The sequence below is a fragment of the Eumetopias jubatus genome, unplaced genomic scaffold (assembly GCF_037043125.1).
Source record: "Eumetopias jubatus isolate StellerSeaLion01/CBP00866 unplaced genomic scaffold, mEumJub1_p1.0 scaffold_5, whole genome shotgun sequence".
In the NCBI taxonomy this organism is placed as follows: domain Eukaryota; kingdom Metazoa; phylum Chordata; class Mammalia; order Carnivora; family Otariidae; genus Eumetopias; species Eumetopias jubatus.
In genome coordinates this window covers 1,860,397-1,878,128 of record NW_028274811.1, presented here as the reverse complement: position 1 = coordinate 1,878,128, position 17,732 = coordinate 1,860,397, and the positions used below count along the sequence as shown (strand labels likewise).

The 17,732-nt window shown below is 41.8% G+C and overlaps 1 protein-coding gene across 1 annotated transcript in view; it reads left to right on the top strand.

Moving 5' to 3' along the window:
• The window catches only part of CANX (calnexin), a 33,195-nt gene extending 15,793 nt beyond the window's left edge, over positions 1-17,402 (top strand). Inside the window, exons 2-15 of the mRNA XM_088023206.1 lie at positions 239-415; positions 676-749; positions 1,633-1,691; positions 2,139-2,280; positions 2,845-2,926; positions 3,440-3,632; positions 5,866-6,055; positions 8,523-8,636; positions 8,933-9,089; positions 10,959-11,174; positions 11,855-11,974; positions 12,835-12,961; positions 13,143-13,222; positions 15,031-17,402. Coding sequence (XP_087879332.1) covers positions 242-415; positions 676-749; positions 1,633-1,691; positions 2,139-2,280; positions 2,845-2,926; positions 3,440-3,632; positions 5,866-6,055; positions 8,523-8,636; positions 8,933-9,089; positions 10,959-11,174; positions 11,855-11,974; positions 12,835-12,961; positions 13,143-13,222; positions 15,031-15,084 — 1,782 coding nt within the window. The 5' untranslated portion in view covers positions 239-241 and the 3' untranslated portion in view covers positions 15,085-17,402. The remainder of the gene's footprint in view (positions 1-238; positions 416-675; positions 750-1,632; positions 1,692-2,138; positions 2,281-2,844; positions 2,927-3,439; positions 3,633-5,865; positions 6,056-8,522; positions 8,637-8,932; positions 9,090-10,958; positions 11,175-11,854; positions 11,975-12,834; positions 12,962-13,142; positions 13,223-15,030) is intronic.
• Positions 17,403-17,732: the final 330 nt, after the last annotated feature.

Here is a 17,732-nt window from a genome sequence, read left to right as displayed (position 1 = left end):
CAGGGAGCCCCATGCAGGGCTCGATCCCAGGACCCCAGGATCATGACCTGAGCTGAAGGCAGACGCTTAATGACTGAGCCACCCAGGCGTCCCTTGAAAGCCTTAATTTTAAATAAGAGAGGGGTCACTGATCTTTACAAAATGTTTAAAAGGAAGTAATAACATTTCACTGATTGTACCAGTATTTTTTTTATATTTTTTATATATTTTTATATTTTTTTTATATTTTTTTGTGTAGATAATGGAAGGGAAGTGGTTGCTGTGTATGCTACTGGTCCTCGGAACTGCTATCGTTCAGGCCCATGAAGGACACGATGATGATATGATTGATATTGAGGATGACCTCGATGATGTTATCGAAGAGGTGGAAGACTCCAAATCGAAACCAGATACCAGCGCTCCTCCTTCTCCAAAGGTTTGAAGTGGTCTTTGAATCTGTTGGTTTTACCTCTTGAGATAGTCAAAGGATGAAGGTAAATTTGGATCCTTTTCCAAGGGGAAGCAAAGTTAGCTAAAATAGCAGGCTTTTTTATATGTTGCCAATGATAAATTATATATATATGTATATAATCGTGAGCCAGCTATAAAAATTTGGGATAATTCAAAGCAAATCTTACTAAGAAGGGAATCATGCTGAAAATTAAAATTCTCGATACATTTTTATATTTAACACAGGTCACCTATAAAGCTCCGGTTCCAACAGGGGAAGTGTATTTTGCTGATTCTTTTGACCGAGGAACTCTGTCAGGGTGAGTTTCTTAGGGAAAAATGTCTTGGAGGCAAACATCCTGTAAATATGATGTGATAGTGGATTCCTTTTTGGATAGCATTTCATATAGTAAAATGTCTTAACTATTTTATGTCCCCAGTGTTTGTGCTCATTTAGGAGAATTTAGAACATGTCCATTTAGAAAAGTTTTTTAGAATATGTGGGTCTAATTTCCATTTCTCTTTCCCCCTTGACTGTATATATTGTTCTTTTGAACTGAGGAATTTTTTTCTTGTGAGTCTTAAAAAGAGGGGAGGGGCGCCTGGGTGGCTCAGTCGGTTAAGTGTCTGACTCTTGGTTTGAGCTCAGGTCATGATCTCGCAGTCATGGGATCAAGCCCCGCATCGGGTTCCATGCTCCTTGCATAGTCTGCTTAAGATTCTCTCTCCCTCTCCTTCCCGCTCATGCATGTTCTCTCTCAGTAACTAAAATCTTTAAAAAAAAAAAAAAGTGGAATTATTTCATGGGTTTGTGAGTTGAAGAGAATGTATTACTGTTTGTGTGGCAGATTTTATTTTTTTAAAGATTTTATTTATTTATTAGAGAGAGAATGAGAGAGAGAGAGAGAGAGAGCACATGAGAGGGGGGAGGGTCAGAGGGAGAAGCAGACTCCCCGCTGAGCAGAAAGCCCGATGCGGGACTCGATCCCGGGACTCTGGGATCATGACCTGAGCCGAAGGCAGTCGCCCAACCAGCTGAGCCACCCAGGTGCCCCTGTGTGGCAGATTTAAAAGTTGAAAATAGTAGAGTGGTTAAGTAGGCTATAAAGACTTGGATAGATCCTGCTTTTGTTAGTATTTACATTGTTTCTTTTCACAGGCTAGCTGTCGTTTAATTAATTTGGGGGTTTGTCTTAATCACAGGTGGATTTTATCCAAAGCTAAGAAGGATGACACTGATGATGAAATTGCCAAATACGATGGTGAGAGTCCATTTGATTTACATAGAATAGCAGATTGAGGCTTCACGTGTGGTTTCTATAGTGTCTCTTAAGGCTGGTTTGAAAACAGTATGTATACGTTTTAAGATTTTTCCTTGGAAGCTTTGCTGTCTGTGTGTTCATAGGATTAGACCTGTTGATTGGTTTGCACCATAAAATGGAGAGGTAATGTGTCACCTGTAGTGCTGTCTTTTGGAAATGGAAGGTCTTTCTAGTTATTGATGAAGTAAATATGCTATAGGTTTAAAAACCGTATCCTAATACTTGTCACATGTTTGTGGTTAATAGGCTAGCTCTCATAGGTAAATGGAATAGGTTTAAAAATTTTCCAGTATGATAGATGTGCACACCTTGGAGTTTTGCCTGTTACCATTTAAGGGATCTTCAAAGGCATAATTAGGAAGTGGATTTTTTTCTGATGTCTTGCAGGAAAGTGGGAGGTAGATGAAATGAAGGAAACAAAGCTCCCAGGTGATAAAGGGCTTGTGTTGCTGTCTCGGGCCAAGCATCATGCCATCTCTGCAAAACTGAACAAGCCCTTCCTGTTTGATACCAAGCCTCTCATTGTTCAGTGAGTGAAACGTTTGCTTGATAGAAACTTCCCGGATCTCAGGAAATTATTACTGTACTCTAAAAAATTATAAGAATAATTATATGTTACAGTAGAGGGTTTGTGGTGTACTTAAGCATCCTCTAATCCAGTACTTTTTTTCCTTCCCAGTAAATTCTTTTGAAACAGATTGACTTATTTTTCTCCTGATAGCAAATGATCAGGATTTTGTAAAAAGTGTACACTGGGAATCTGCATTAAAGTTTTGTTTTATTTTAACTTATGTTTGGGGGGTGGTTGAGTAGCCATTCAAAAGCAATAGAAAATGAGGGGCACCTGTCTGGCTCAGTCAGTAGAGGATGCAACTCTTGATCTTGGGGTGTGAGTTGGAGCCCCAGTTGGGCGTAAAAATTACCTTAAAAAAAAAAAAGTCTTCAAAAGCAATAGAAGATGGAATTTTTCTTAAGGATAAAAGTATGACCTGTGATAAAACATGTGATCAAGACTGGGGGAGAGGGGAAGTAAATTAAGAAATCTGATCTTTCAGAATGCCTTATGGTTTTCTACTTTTCTCTTTGAAATCAGATATGAAGTCAATTTCCAAAATGGAATAGAATGTGGCGGTGCCTATGTGAAACTGCTTTCCAAAACCCCAGAACTCAACCTGGTAGGTCCTTCCTGTTTCCTTGTGGCCACCCACCGTTGTCTTTTGAGAATCTTAGAGAAAAGGAAAGACAATCTTGTAAGACCTGGGAAAATGAAGGCCTCCTCTCCTACTGTTGAAATATTTAGAGGATTGGGAATATTGACTTTGACTCTTCTTTGGTTTTTATTTGAAATGTGAATTTCAAAGCCATTGTGCCTTATCCCTGATTTCTGTTCTGTGTAATTTTTAGTTTTGGCATGCATACTACTTTGTTTTATGAAAGAAGCAGTAACTATGTAGATACATGCATTACTCTTTTTTTTTTTTTTTTAAAGTACTTTCGTATATCTTCATGTAAAGTTCTCTGGTAATTTCTGGTTATTCCTTTTCACTGGTATCTAAATGAATCACCTTTTTCTTTGAGGTGCCAAAAATTTACTTGGGATTTTATTAGAGGAAATAGCACACTTTGAAAGTTTGCTTTTCAACACTTTGATTGAGTCACTTAAAAATAATTCGTTTTTGTTTCTGAAGGATCAGTTCCACGACAAGACCCCTTATACGATTATGTTTGGTCCAGATAAATGTGGAGAAGACTATAAATTGCACTTCATCTTCCGCCACAAAAACCCCAAAACCGGTATATATGAAGAAAAGCATGCCAAGAGGCCAGATGCAGATCTGAAGACCTATTTTACTGATAAGAAAACACATCTTTATACATTAAGTAAGAAAACATTAATTTGGGGGTATTATGGCGCTATACATTTATCATCTGTTTAATTTAAAGATTGCACATCTGCAGAAGACCCACGCCTGCAAATAAGAGTCTCTGTTGACTTAATAGCTTAGTGGTAAAAAGGACTTAATTTCTCAGCACTAAGAAAAGCTTCTTTTCCCATAGGTTGAATTGAGAAGTGGGGTTTGAGACCGTTTTAAGAGTAAGCTTTTATGTTCCATAAAGAGCTTTGCTGATTCTCCTCATTTTCTCCCACTGTGTATTTTGTTGTTGATAACATGTTAAATAATGGAACACAATAGAAATACATGTACATTTTTTTCAAATTACCTTTCAGTTGAACTTTGGATGCTCCAATACCTAGATAGTTGGGGTTTGTGTGTGTGTACGTGTGTGTTTAAGATTTTATTTATTTGTCAGAGCACAAGCAGGGGGAATGGTAGGGCACGGGGAGAAGCTGGCTCCCCACTGAGCAAGGAGCCCGATGCGGGACTTGATCCCAGGACCCTTGGGATCAAGACATTTAACCGACTGAGCCACCCAGGCGTCCCTAGACAGTTGAGTTTAATGATTTGGACATTGGAATGCACTTTTTATTTTATTATTATTATTTTTTAAAGATTTATTTGTTTTTGAGAGAGAGAGACCATACAAGGGAGGTGAGAGGCAGAGGGAGAGAGAAATCCTCAAGCACGCTCTGCACTGAGCACAGAGCCTGGCGTGGGCTCGAGACCAGGACCTGAGCTGAAACCGAGACCAACTGCTTAACTGACTGAGCCATCCAGGGGCCCCTGGAATGTGTTTTTTATTTTAATGAAGCTTTTCCTGCTGTTTTGAGTATATGTGGACATGCCTCTTTTCCTAAAGAATACAGTAACCTTTTTTCTTTATAACAAAAGTAACACATGCTACACATAGAATTCAAAAGCTAGAAGTAAACAAAAGACATTCGAAATTACCTGAAATACCAACATTGTAATATGTATTTGGCTGTATGTGTATAAACACATGTAATGTTTTATTAAAAGTTAAACGTGCTAGGGGCGCCTGGGTGGCTCAGTCGGTTGAGTGGCTGGCTCTTTTTTAAAAGATTTTATTTATTTATTTAATTGACAGAGAGAGAGAGACAGTGAGAGAGGGAACATAAGTAGGGGGAGTGGGAGAGGGAAAAGCAGGCTTCCTGCCGAGCAGGGAGCCCTATGCGGGGCTCGATCTCAGGACCCTGGGATCATGACCTGAGCTGAAGGCAGTCGCTTAACTGACTGAGCCACCCATACTCCCCGAGTGGCTGGCTCTTGATGTCAACTCAGGTCATGATCTTGAGGTCGTGGGATTGAGCCCCGCGTCTGGCTCTGTGCTCAGCAGGGAGTCTGCTTGAGGAGTCTCTCTTTCCCTCTTCTTCTGCCCCTCTCCTTGCACACATATACGCGCTTTCTCTCTCTCTCAGATAAATTAAAAAAAAAGTTGGACGTGCTATATTTCACTTGCTCTCTTCGCAAAAGTAAGAATCTCTCTGTGAGAGTACATATGACTGATAACATTGCTGGTCTTCATTATCACTGATGTCAGTGGTATAGGTGCTCCTTGCTTTCCATAGTACTCTGGATGTGCTGGGACTTAGTCAGTTGCCTATGAGACATTTAGGTGTGGGATCCAGGCTTCAGAGTAAGTGTCACTTAAGATACCTTTATGGATTTCAAGTTCCACTGGATTCCAAAAGTACAATCGTAAGTAGACATGTGGTTTAATAAATAAAATCAAAAACTTGTGTACTTTGGAATTTTGGTGACATAGATGGTAGTAGTACCAATTCAAAAAATGAGGAAATGGGCTTTTTTGTTTTTTTTTTTTTGCTCGGAAGTGGTGGTAGGAATAAATAAACTTATTTGCCTGTTGACTTGTGTGTAACCGTTTGTGTCAGACTGTTATTGCATTAGTTCTTTGGTGTTTTGATGTTTTTAATGTCTATAAGTAGTCTTCTGGCGTTTTAAATTTTATGTATCATTTGCTTTAATTTTAAAATCCTGAGGAACTACTATTTATGATTTACAGATAAGGAAGAGACAGTTAACTTACATGAGGCTCCAAGACCATGTTCTGATTAACACCCTGAGGTCATTACTCTGTGCTTCCGTTTTCTATTAGAAATATGATCGGTAAAGAGAGCTTGGGGAATGAGTGGTTAATTTATTTTTTTTAAATTGCATTTCATTTTTTTCAGTCTTGAATCCAGATAATAGTTTTGAAATATTAGTGGACCAATCTGTTGTGAATAGTGGAAATTTGCTAAATGACATGACTCCTCCTGTAAATCCTTCACGTGAAATTGAGGACCCAGAAGACCAGAAGCCTGAGGATTGGGATGAAAGACCAAAAATACCAGATCCTGATGCTGTCAAACCAGATGACTGGTGAGTCTTTGCAGTGCAGCATTTCATATGTTCCACGTGGCTTAAGCAACTCAGTGTTGGCTAAGATCTCATAATTTCAGTAATCTATGATGCTATCTAAACGGTAGGAAAAATGGAGACCACTATAGCTGAAAAGGGGCGATAATGGCTGTCTGGATTGCCTAATACCATTTTACAAGCCACAAAATGCTGAAGGTGATGAGTTTGCCTGTGGTAACATGGATGGTTTGTAGCAGAACCTTTCTTGGCCTGGCTCTTCCAGTGCTTTTATGAATTAACATTTGAAAGTCTTGAAATTTTATTTATTTTTTTAAAGATTTTGGGGCACCTGGGTGACTCAGTTGGTTAATCGTCTGCCTTTGGCTCAGGTCATGATCTCAGGGTCTTGGGATCTAGCCCCGTATCGGACTCCCTGCTTAATTTTTATTCATTTGAGAGAGAGAGAACTCATGCGTGCACAAGCAGGGTTGCGGGGGAGGGTTGGGGGAGAGGGAGAAGAAGACTCCCCTCTTAGCAGGGAGCCCAAAGTGGGGCTCGATCCTAGGACCCTGAAATCATGACCTGAGCCAAAGGCAGTTGCTTAACCGATGGAGCCACCCAGGTGCTCTGAAATTTTAAATTTTAATTTGAAAAATAACCTTTTCCCCACTAAATAACACTCAAGACATCTCTGCTCTGTATTGGGCAATGGAATACAAAGCCACAGGGATACCAGCTGCCCGCATGACTCCCAGTCCAGTTGTGAGATAGGCAGGTGAAGCCTATTCATGGCATGTATGTGGTGAGTGATCTAATAGTAGGTATTAGTAAGTGACCAGAGCACCAAGTATACCTGGTCCAGGGGTGGTTTCTTGGACCAGAGCAAGTCAAACTGAGACTTGGAAGCCGGGTAGGAGTCAAGCAAATGGTGAAGACGGGAAATGGTATTCCCAGCTTGTGCAAAAGTAGAGGAATAGGAGTGAGCTTGACGTGTGAGTGAACTTGAGTATATGCTGTATAGCCTCTTGCAGGATACGAATCGGAGAGTGACGAGCAGTGACAACAGCGGGGCTGTACTCTTGTGTACGGCCCTGTTCGAGCCCCGATACAGTGACTTTCAGAGATGTCAGGAAGTGACAAAGAGCAGTTAAATTCTAGCTGATGTTTTTCCTTTCTTAAAGTATGTGTACCTGAACTTTATGCTGCACTGGTATAAACGCTGAATTTATTTTTATTTGTGTATTCATGAACACAGATCTGGGATTCAGCCTATTTCAGTATCACGCTCCTTAACTAGCGGATTTCTTTTGGGGGTGGGAGTGTGAATGTTTAGCTTCATTAAAAGGGCCAGCTCAGTGTTATACAATGTTCTCATGCAATTAATTTAAAACAAGCATGAGTCAAAAAGAACCATAATCCTGATAGAGGATAGAAGATGTCTTTGCTTACCAATTAATATGGTATGTTTCGTAGTAACTGTGTAAAACTTTGAAATTAGTTACTTGATGAACTTTTATTTTAAGAGTAATTGTTTGAGTTACAATTCACATACTAAAATCCACCCTCTTAATTGGTACAATTCAGCAGTTTAGTATATTCACAGAACCAGCCCCACTGTCTAATTCCAGAACTTTTGTATCACCCAAAAAGAAATCCATACCCATTAAGCGGTTACTTCCTGTTTCCCCCTTCCACCAGCCCCTTGGCAATCACTAAACTACTTTCCATCTCTGGATTAACCTGTTCTGGACATAGCATACTGTAATGTATGACCTTTTGTGTCTGGCTTCTTTCACTTAGCATAATGTCTTCAGGGTTCGTCCATGTTGAAGCATGTGATAGTACTCCGTTCCTCTTTCTGAGTGAATAATACTCCATCGTGTGCTAACTGCCACACTTCATCCATTCCCCGGTTGACTAACGTTTAGGTTTTCTCCCTGTTTTGGCAATGGTTATGAGTCCTGCTGCTAGGAACAGTCATTACAGATTTTGAATGGCTCTGCATTTTCATTGCTCTTGGAGCAGAATTGCTGTTGTTTTTAACTTTCCCACCAGTAATGTTACGAGAGTCCTGGTTTCTCCACATCCTCGCCAACACTTGTTTTTATCAGTCATTTTTCTTACATCCATCCTAGTGGGCATGAAGTGATCTCTTATTGGGGCTTTGATTTGCATTTCCCTGATGGCTAACGATGTTACACATCATTTCATGTGCTTATTGGCCCTTTGTGTATCTTTGGAGAAATGTCTATTCACATCCTTTGCCAGTGTTTAAGTTGGGTTGTCTTTTTATTATTGAATTGTAAGAGCTCTCTATTCTGAATACTAGACAACTATCATAAGAATGAATTATTCTCTTCTATTTTCTAGAAAGAATTATTTTAAATTTTGAGATTGTGACTGAAATATTTTCAGATTCATAATGTGGGATCACATTGTGATTTTTCAGTCAGTGTTGTCATAATTAGCTTTTTCTTTTGTGTTTAAGGGATGAAGATGCCCCTGCTAAGATTCCAGATGAAGAAGCTACAAAGCCTGAAGGCTGGTTAGATGATGAGCCCGAATATGTACCTGATCCAGATGCGGAGAAGCCAGAGGATTGGTAAGAGCTTCAGTTAACTTTTTAAATTACCTGCTTTTTTATTGAAGTAAAAGTTAATGATTAAATATAGCCAAGCGTCCAACTTAAGTGTAGAGCTCAACAAATTTAATTATGCGTTTGTCTTTAATGCATCTGTCATGAAAAACCCTTGTTACTGAAAATGCAGGAATAAGATAAAACTCTCGTGACACAGTCTGACCCTGGAAGCGTTACTGCGGGATTTCAGGGGAGCCCTGGCATGGCCGTCCTGGTCCTGCATCACAGAGTCTATTTGTAATTTGTTTGTGTCTCCACAGGGATGAAGATATGGATGGGGAATGGGAGGCTCCCCAGATTGCCAACCCTAAGTGTGAGTCGGCCCCTGGGTGTGGTGTCTGGCAGCGACCTATGATTGACAACCCTAATTATAAGGGCAAATGGAAGCCTCCCATGATTGACAATCCTAACTACCAGGTTTGTGCCTCCTGATGGTTGAGTTACCTCATTGATCTGTTTGTTTGGATAGAAGTTTCGTCTGTAGTGAGGCTGTGTGGTTGATCACTGTATTCAAACAATTGAATTAAAAGCAAACTTCAGGGGCGCCTGGGTGGCTCAGTCATTGGGCGTCTGCCTTCGGCTCAGGTCATGATCCCGGAGTCCTGGGATCAAGCCTCGCATGGGGCTCCCTGCTCGGCGGGAGGCGTGCTTCTCCCTCTCCCACTCCCCTTGCTTGTGTTCCCTAGCTGTCTCTCTCTTTGTCAAATAAATAAAATCTTTAAAAACAAAACAAAACAAAACTTCAGGGGTGCCTGGGTGGCTCAGTCAGTTGAGAGTCCAACTCCTGATCTCAGCTCAAATCTCAAGAGTCAGGGTGGTGAGTTGAAGCCCCGTGTTAGGCTCCACGCCTGACTTAAAAAAAAAAAACAAACAAACTTCAGAATTGAGAGAGAGCTTATATGGTAGGTGTTGACACCTAGGGACTGGAAAGAGGGGGTTTCGTAATTGCTTTGTAACTTGTGTTTAAAAACAAAAGAAAAATGGAAAGCTTGTTATTTGGGCACCCTGCTGTGTGTAGTAGGGATGTTGAAGCCACTGGATCCAAACTGGCGATCGTGGGATGGGGTGGATAGAGCGTGGAGACGGGAGGAGGCTCCCTGACCCCAAGTCCGCCCAGTGCTTCACCTCGGTATCTCAGCTGTGAAAAGACCATACAGATGGTGATGTTATAAAGCTGCAGCTTTGCTACAGACGTAACCCCTCAGACCCTGGTTTCCTCAGTCTCTGTCGTCAAATGATTTGTCATCATTAATTTCCACTTTGTCCCCCTTTATTTTATCTTATTTTTCACAAAATATTTATTTCAGAGAAAAAGAGAGCATAAGTGTGCAGTAGGGAGGAGTAGGAGAGGGAGAGAGAGTGTTAAGCCAACTCCAGGCTGAGCATGGAGCCTGACATGGGGCTCGATCTCAAGACCCCAAGATCACGACCTGAGCCCAAATCAAGAGTCAGACATTCAACCAACTGAGCCATCCAGACATCCCTGTTCCCCTTTAAAATGTAAGGTATGGGTATGTGTCTCTGTGCATATACTAGGTGTATACTTTTCTGTTTGTAAGTGTATTTTTAGCTGTGCATTCAAGCAATAAGATAAATTAAAATTGCCCTTGAATTAAAACCGCCCTTTAGCTGTTCTGTGGATGGCCATTTGGGTGGATTGCCTTCCACCCATTTTTGCTTTCAGAGTCTTTGCTGCAGTGATCACCCTTACGCATGTCTGGGTATGTGTGGTAACTATTCCTCTAGCTAGTTATCAAGAAGTACAATTGCTGGTTGAAGGTCACGTACATTTCGAATCACCACTGAGCAAGCCTGTGCTTGTTCAAGGCTATTCGTTGATAAGAGTCTTTTTGGAATGTGCCAGGCAGAGCGAGGTGTTGGTTTGGGTCAAGGTCAGGGTTGAGGTTAGAAATTGAAAGTAGTTGGAGTCCAGACATCTTCATCATTTTCTCCCTGGTACTCAGTTATGTTTTACAAAGTCAACACTACTGTCATTGATCATGCAGAATTGGTCTTAACTCTTATTTGTGTTGTTCATTATCTGAAATGTTTGGGTTTTTTAAAAGATGTTATTTATTTATTTGACAGAGACACAGTGAGAGAGGGAACACAAGCAGGGGGAGTGGGAGAGAGAGAAGTAGACTCCCTGCAGAGCAGGGAGCCTGATGGGGGCTCGATCCCAGGACCCTGGGATCATGACCTGAGCCGAAGGCAGACGCTTAACAACTGAGCCACCCAGGTGCCCCTATCTGAAATGTTTTTTAAAAATATATTTTTTTTCTCCAGGGAATCTGGAAGCCCCGAAAAATACCAAATCCGGATTTCTTTGAAGATCTGGAACCTTTCAAAATGACTCCTTTTAGTGCTATTGGTTTGGAACTGTGGTCCATGACCTCCGACATTTTTTTTGACAACTTTATTGTTTGCGGGGATCGAAGAGTAGTTGATGACTGGGCCAATGATGGATGGGGACTAAAGAAGGCTGCTGATGGGGCTGCCGAGGTTCGTGCTCACTTGCCTCTTAGGCATTTATGTCTGTTATTGCTGGTGACAAATCGTTCCTTTTGTGGCAGGCAATCTTCTAGGATTTGTCTTTTCCCTTATTTGAGAATATTGGCATAAAATGTGGGACTGGATGCCTGCTAAAGACAAAATACTGGGTGTTTGGACATATTTTGTTAGTCTAATGTAATGGCTTTAGATTCCCTATTTGTGTTATGGGTAGGGTTTTTTGTTTTTTGTTTTTTTTAATTAACGTGCTAAAATATGTTTAACAAAATTTGTCATTTAGGGTATTTTAATGCACTCTTAAATGTTGAATCTTGGTTTACCAGTATATGCAGTTTTCACACAATTGGCCACATGGTCGAGCTGTGAGTGGGAGAGCCAGAGATACTGATCAAGAAATTCTTCATTCACTGGCCCTGAGGTTAAGGGGGCCTGTGGCAGGTGATTAAGAAACCTGCGTTGACATCTGTGAAAGGGAAATCGCCTTGATGATGAGAGTGGGGGGCGGGAAATGGAGGCTTTTCCCTTATTTCCTTTTTATATTGTATGAATATCTTGGCTTGAACGCTTTGACAAAGGAGGAGCCTGAATAGTGCCATGCAGAAATTGAACAGTGCAGCCTGTGTTTGGTGTCAAAACCAAGGACCTGAAGTTTGTCCTGTTCTGTTTTACAGCCGGGTGTAGTGGGGCAGATGATTGAGGCAGCTGAGGAGCGCCCGTGGCTCTGGGTGGTCTACATTTTGACCGTAGCTCTGCCCGTGTTTCTTGTTATCCTCTTCTGCTGCTCTGGAAAGGTAAGAGTTTTTCTGTTTAGTCAATTTATATATAGTATGACTACGATCTTTTGCCTGAAGTTTTCTCGGTAATGACTGGGCCGCATCTGAAACCTTAGTCACTGCTCTCAGTGGCCATTTATTGTGCCCAGGTGGGAGGGGGATTTACAGCCCTTCAGTTTCTAGTAGTAGTTAAACCTGCTGTATTACTCTTCCCTAATATTTGGCAGCAGCTTTCTGGAAAACCAAAATAAAAAACCCAACAACTTACATACAAAACCAGCCGTCTGGACCCAAACCAGCTTTTCCTCCTTGTCATAGCTGTTTGTATTCATAGACTTTATAATTCGTCTTTGATTTTTTTTTTCATTATCCATTCTTCCCTCAGCATCCCTACCCTCCCCCCAAAAATGCATGTGGGGTAATCCAGCCTTATTTTAAAGTTTTTCTAATTTAGTCTTTGTTGTGTGCAATCCAAAAAGCAGGAAAGAAAATCTTGTTTAGGGTGCTCTGCTTCTATTAAATGAGGATTGTGTTTCACCTTGCCTTCGATGTTTTGTCACCTGATCCCCAAATTTCCTGTGTCAGTCCTCTCCCCCCATCACGCTTCTGTCCACGTGTCTGTGCCGCAGTCATCTTGACTGTTCACGTCTGCGTGTTCCTGCCTTGCCCCTTTGTTCTTACTGCTCCTTCTGCCATTGACACACACGTGCTCACTGAAGAGAAAGCTCTCGGGGCAGGAATGGTCTTAGCATTTTTATTTACCGATGCCGGTGTATGGCCTCGTGCCGACCTTTGTTCGCAGGCATGAAATAATTATGTGACAATGTAGTACGTACAAATGTGAACGAAAGTGTTGGTGCCCTGGGGGAATGTTTCAGAGACAGTCGGGTCCCGTGGAGTATAAGAAGACCGATGCTCCCCAGCCGGACGTGAGGGAGGAGGAGGAAGAAAAGGAAGAGGAAAAGGGCAAGGGGGATGAGGACGAGGAGGGCGAGGAAAGACTCGGTAAGTGGACCCCCGCCCGTCTGCTTTACGCCGAGACCCTGAGCTCCTTCAAACTCAAAGCAAGTGGCAACAGTAAAGATTGCCCTAGACTCCAGAGGCGCGTCCTAAGGCTTCTGGTCTCATTATCAAAAACAAGTATGAGGTTTTGCTCAGTGTGTTGTACTTTTGGTCTCTGTCTCAGAAGAGAAGCAGAAAAGTGATGCTGAGGAAGATGGCGGCACTGCCAGTCAGGAGGAGGATGACAGGAAACCTAAAGCAGAGGTAATGGCACAGGGTGTACGTATTCCAGCCCGAGCAGCTTGGGGGAAGATGCATTTAAGCGCAGGGGCTTATTTTCACAGAGTAATTTGCATGGGCTGTGGCAGTAAAAAAAAAAAAATTTGTAAGTGTAATTTTTAGCAACACAGGTACACATTTCCTTGGATCATTTTCAACTACATCTGAACCTCAGAAGTATTTTTCTGTGCTGCAGATGGTTTTCTGGAATAGGCAGAAGGTTTCGGGGGAAAACCAATAAAATGTTTGCGAAAATGGTAACTTCAGGTTATTATTGAACACGTCTGTCTCCTCTCTCTCCCTGCTGTGCCCTGAAAAAGTATTTCCTTCCTTGGTGGTCTAGTGGTAGGGAGGAGAAAAAAAAATATTTCTTGAACAATGATTTCATTGTATTCTAAAATTTTTGTCCATGTGGCTTATGGATGTGTTCATTCAACAAATATTTATGGAGTGCCCATCATGGGCTGCACATTGTCAGTGAACAAGACAAAGATACCCTTCCTTTGGGGGGGCCTAAATTCCATTGGGAGGAAATTGACAATAAGCTGTAGGCGTTACGAGGAAGCAAATGAATAGTATGTTAGGAAGCGATAGGCCGTGAAAAATAAAAGTAGGGCAGGAAAAGGTATTGGAAGTACTGGAGGTGGGATGGGATGGGTTGCAGTGTTAGGGATGGTAGGCCTTGTTGAAGAGGTGACCCTGGGGCAGACCAGAAAGAGATAAAGGACTTTGCTGTAGAGGTGTCCATGGGAAGAATGTCCCTGCGGAGACAACAGCCAGTACGGAGGCCTGAAGTAGTCGTCTAGAAGACCCTGTGGCCAGTAGAGTAGGGGGTGGAGGAAAGGAGGGTGGGGCCTCCCAGGCTGTGGTGTGGGCCTGGCTGCTTCTGGTGAAATGGGCAGCCATTGCAGGCTTTGGGGCACGGCTGTGACAGGATCTGCTTAGGCTGGCTGCCGTGGTTTCTACAGAATCAACGAGGCCAGGCCGGAGGCTGCTGCGATAATGCAGGCGGGATCTGGGGGCTCTGAGCAGGGTGATAGGAGAGTGTGAGAACTCACTGGGCTTCTGGGTCCAGATTTGGGTGCATTGGATAGGACGTATGACGGAAAGAGAATGATCTACACCTTTCTTGGGGCCCTTTTCAGTCTGCTCCTTCCTGGAAAACCCTCTGCAGTTTCCATTCCAGCTTCTACAACTGCCCCTCCATCGATAAAGGTCAATGCTGTTTCTATTTTCTTTGGCTATATTCTGTCTCAACTACGATGTAGACTTTCAACTAGATGTGCTTCTTTCAGGCAGGGACTGGTCTCACACACACATTTCATATTCCCCAATCTTCCTCACTCTGTAGAGTAGGAGGAGCCCTGGGCTTACAGTCTTGAGTGTTGTGTGGGGCTCTGCTCGGATCGTCTTCCATCCCCTGAGATCCTAGCTTTCCCAGCCTCAGAACGGGGCCGATGTGCCCACAGGCCAGTAGGTTCGGCTATTCCGGATTCAGCAAGATCACATGGGAAAGCAGGGCAGCTGGTCCTTTTTAAAGCAAATGTTGATGGGTTAGATTGAGGAAAGTGGATGTTTACAGAAAACCATACAGACTAAATTAGAGCACACAGAACCCTGCCACCTCTGAGATAGCCGTTGTTTCTGGTGCATTTTCTTCTAATCATTTTTCTTTTCTTCTTTGGTCCTCAGATGGGTTACCCTCAGCCTGGCTGATGTTGAAAGCTTGGTGAAGTTTTAACTTGTTTAAAGCATGCTAATTATAGCGAATTTCTTATTTTTTCAACCAACAGGAGGATGAAATTTTGAACAGATCACCAAGAAACAGAAAGCCGCGAAGAGAGTGAAACAATCTTAAGAACTTGATCTGTGATTTCCTCTCCCTCCCCTTCCCCTGCAAGCGTGGTCCTAGGAGAGGGCCTGGCACACCTTAGGTTGAAACTCAGAAAACCTCCAGACGTCACCATCGACAGGCTCCAGTCGAACACTAGCCCGTGTAATTGTAAACATCTAAGCAGTCAGTAATTGCAGTTGTGACATAAAGGACCCTGTTTCTGTAGAAAGCAAGCATATAACATTAATGGTTGTGAAATGTAACATGAAGCAACTAACTCGTATTTTTGTTTTTGTTTTTAAACATCCTTGTTTTTTAAAATAGAGTAATAGAACTTTGCCAGTCTTTAAAATCTTGGCTTAATTTAATATATTAATCTGTCCATACAGAAATAACACCAACCTTTAGAAATGTTAGGGGGATGAATTGCAGTTTTTATAACCAAATTTTGTTTTTTAAGTTTGGTATTACAAAACATTCAGGTGTTCTCTGTCCCTTAAAATGGATAATCATGTTGAAAGTACAGTCGCTACGTGGTTATAATCTTGTTTTGCTTGCTTCCATCACCCAGTTCCTCTTAAGGAAACTGAGGAGATGGACTGGATGGAAGCCCAAATTTATAGAAAGGTTCTGTTTCAGTTGTATTAAAAATAGACATACAGAAAGAAGAAACTTTTCCTCTTGATGTTGGTTAGACCATACCGTGCGTGTGTTCTGTAGCCCTTGGAACAGCTGCATTCCCAGACAGTCAGTGGAGGAGGTGACATAAGGTGGCACTCGGGCAATCATGCTTCCCCAACTGGGAGAGTCTGGGCTCCAGCCTTCCGGAGCAGGTGGCTGTTTAAGGAATGCTCCCAAGGCACAGGAGCTCCCAAGTAGATGCAGATGTTTTCATCACTTCTTCCACTGTGTTGACACTGTTTCCTTCCCTGTTGCCCCAGATCCCCGGCTTTCTCCTCTGCTATGCATTTTCTTCACAGCGCAGCTTGCAGTCCGTCGCTGAAAATGATTATAAGCTCCGCATAGTGTTAAGCTTTATTGTGATTAAGTGTATGTTTCTTCTTCCTTTTTTAAGCAGACCCACACCTTTCCAGGGTCAAAGTACAGGATAGAATACTGTCTTTCATTTTTATCCATTTCTTTTACTCTGTGTAAAGACTTGAGAAGTCTGAGCCAGAGGTGAGCCAATTCAGAATTGACTGTAATTGAACATAGGCGAAAAGTATTTATGGGAGGAGTGACATACAGCATGAATTTTCTGATTTTTTTTTTTTTTTTTTTAGCTGCTAAACTTTTTAAGTCTTCATTTGCAGTTCATGTAACCTTTGTGTCTTAAATTACATGATAAAGCAGTCCTGTTGAAAAATTTTTTTGTTTGGGTATGTGGTTTGTAGAATTCTTTAAAAAGTGATCTGACATTTGTTTTTTTTTCATGTGGAATGCAGATGGGTGCTATCAGAGCCTCTCCCCCATCACTATAGTGTAATATCATTATTACACCACACTGAAATGTATTCAGAATTGTTTTAGCTTTATTCTTTCTTCAGAGGTGTTTCAAATGTACCGGTGATACTGTTTCTTGCACTGAATATATAAACACTCCAAAGTGTTTATATTGGGGAGATTTGGGGAGGAAGTATATTCGTAAAAGATGAAGGCTGTATCTGTTTATTTTGTTTATCTTCAATTTTTTACTGGTTCACTGAAATTCTTATGAGGGTGGGATGAATTTTTCTTGCTGTTCAGTGCTTTATCCTTTTCATCTGTTGTTCTGTGGTCACAGTGACCTTAGCTATGTAGCAGACTTTCCCAAATGTATTGAGTGCAAATAAACAGTTACTTAGCAAGACCTGAAAATATGTCTGCAGGTTTCTCCTTGAAGCAAATATGTGGGATTATTGCATTTCCAGAAACCTGCCTTCACTGACCGTTGGCGTTACATCTCGTGTCTCACTTGACAGTTCCTTCCAGCCCAGCTGTGGAATGACAAGTATAAACTAGAGTGTTCCTTTGCCCTTCCAGGATTATTTAGCAAAGTTTGTCAAAAAAAAAAAAAAACAAAAAAGTCTTTTCTTGGTTCTCTTTTTCGCTGTTTGTTGAAGGTGCACTCTTAGATTAAATGTCTGACACATCAGTGAATGACCAGCAGTGTTTAGCTCTTCAAATGCACTTACATTATAGTTTTACGTGCTGGCTGGCTGTCACAGTGTTGTAAAATGCCCACTCCATCAGATGTGTTTCTCGATTTCTCTTATCCACAAAATACTCTCCATTTTTCTCAGATTGTCTCATCACTAAATGGTATTACATTAAAGCCCTGTGTTAAGTGTCTGCTTTTGACTGAACTTCTTCATGGTAACTTTCAGTTCAAGTGTTTTACTGCAGAAAACGTGAATGGTTGAGTATTACTTCATGTCCTCGTGTGGATTTGATCCAGTCAATTCAGTGTAGATTCTGCCGCCTTTTTCTGCTGGACTGGGGGTCAGCAGTTTCTGTTGTATAATAGGGATAGCAGCTCAGAAGGGGGGGGAGGCAGTAATTTGTAGATAATTTTTTTTAAGATTTTATTTATTTATTTGACAGAGCACAAGCAGGGGGAGCAGCAGAGGGAGAGGGAGAAGCAAGCAAGGAGCCAGACATGGGGCTCCATCCCAGGACCCT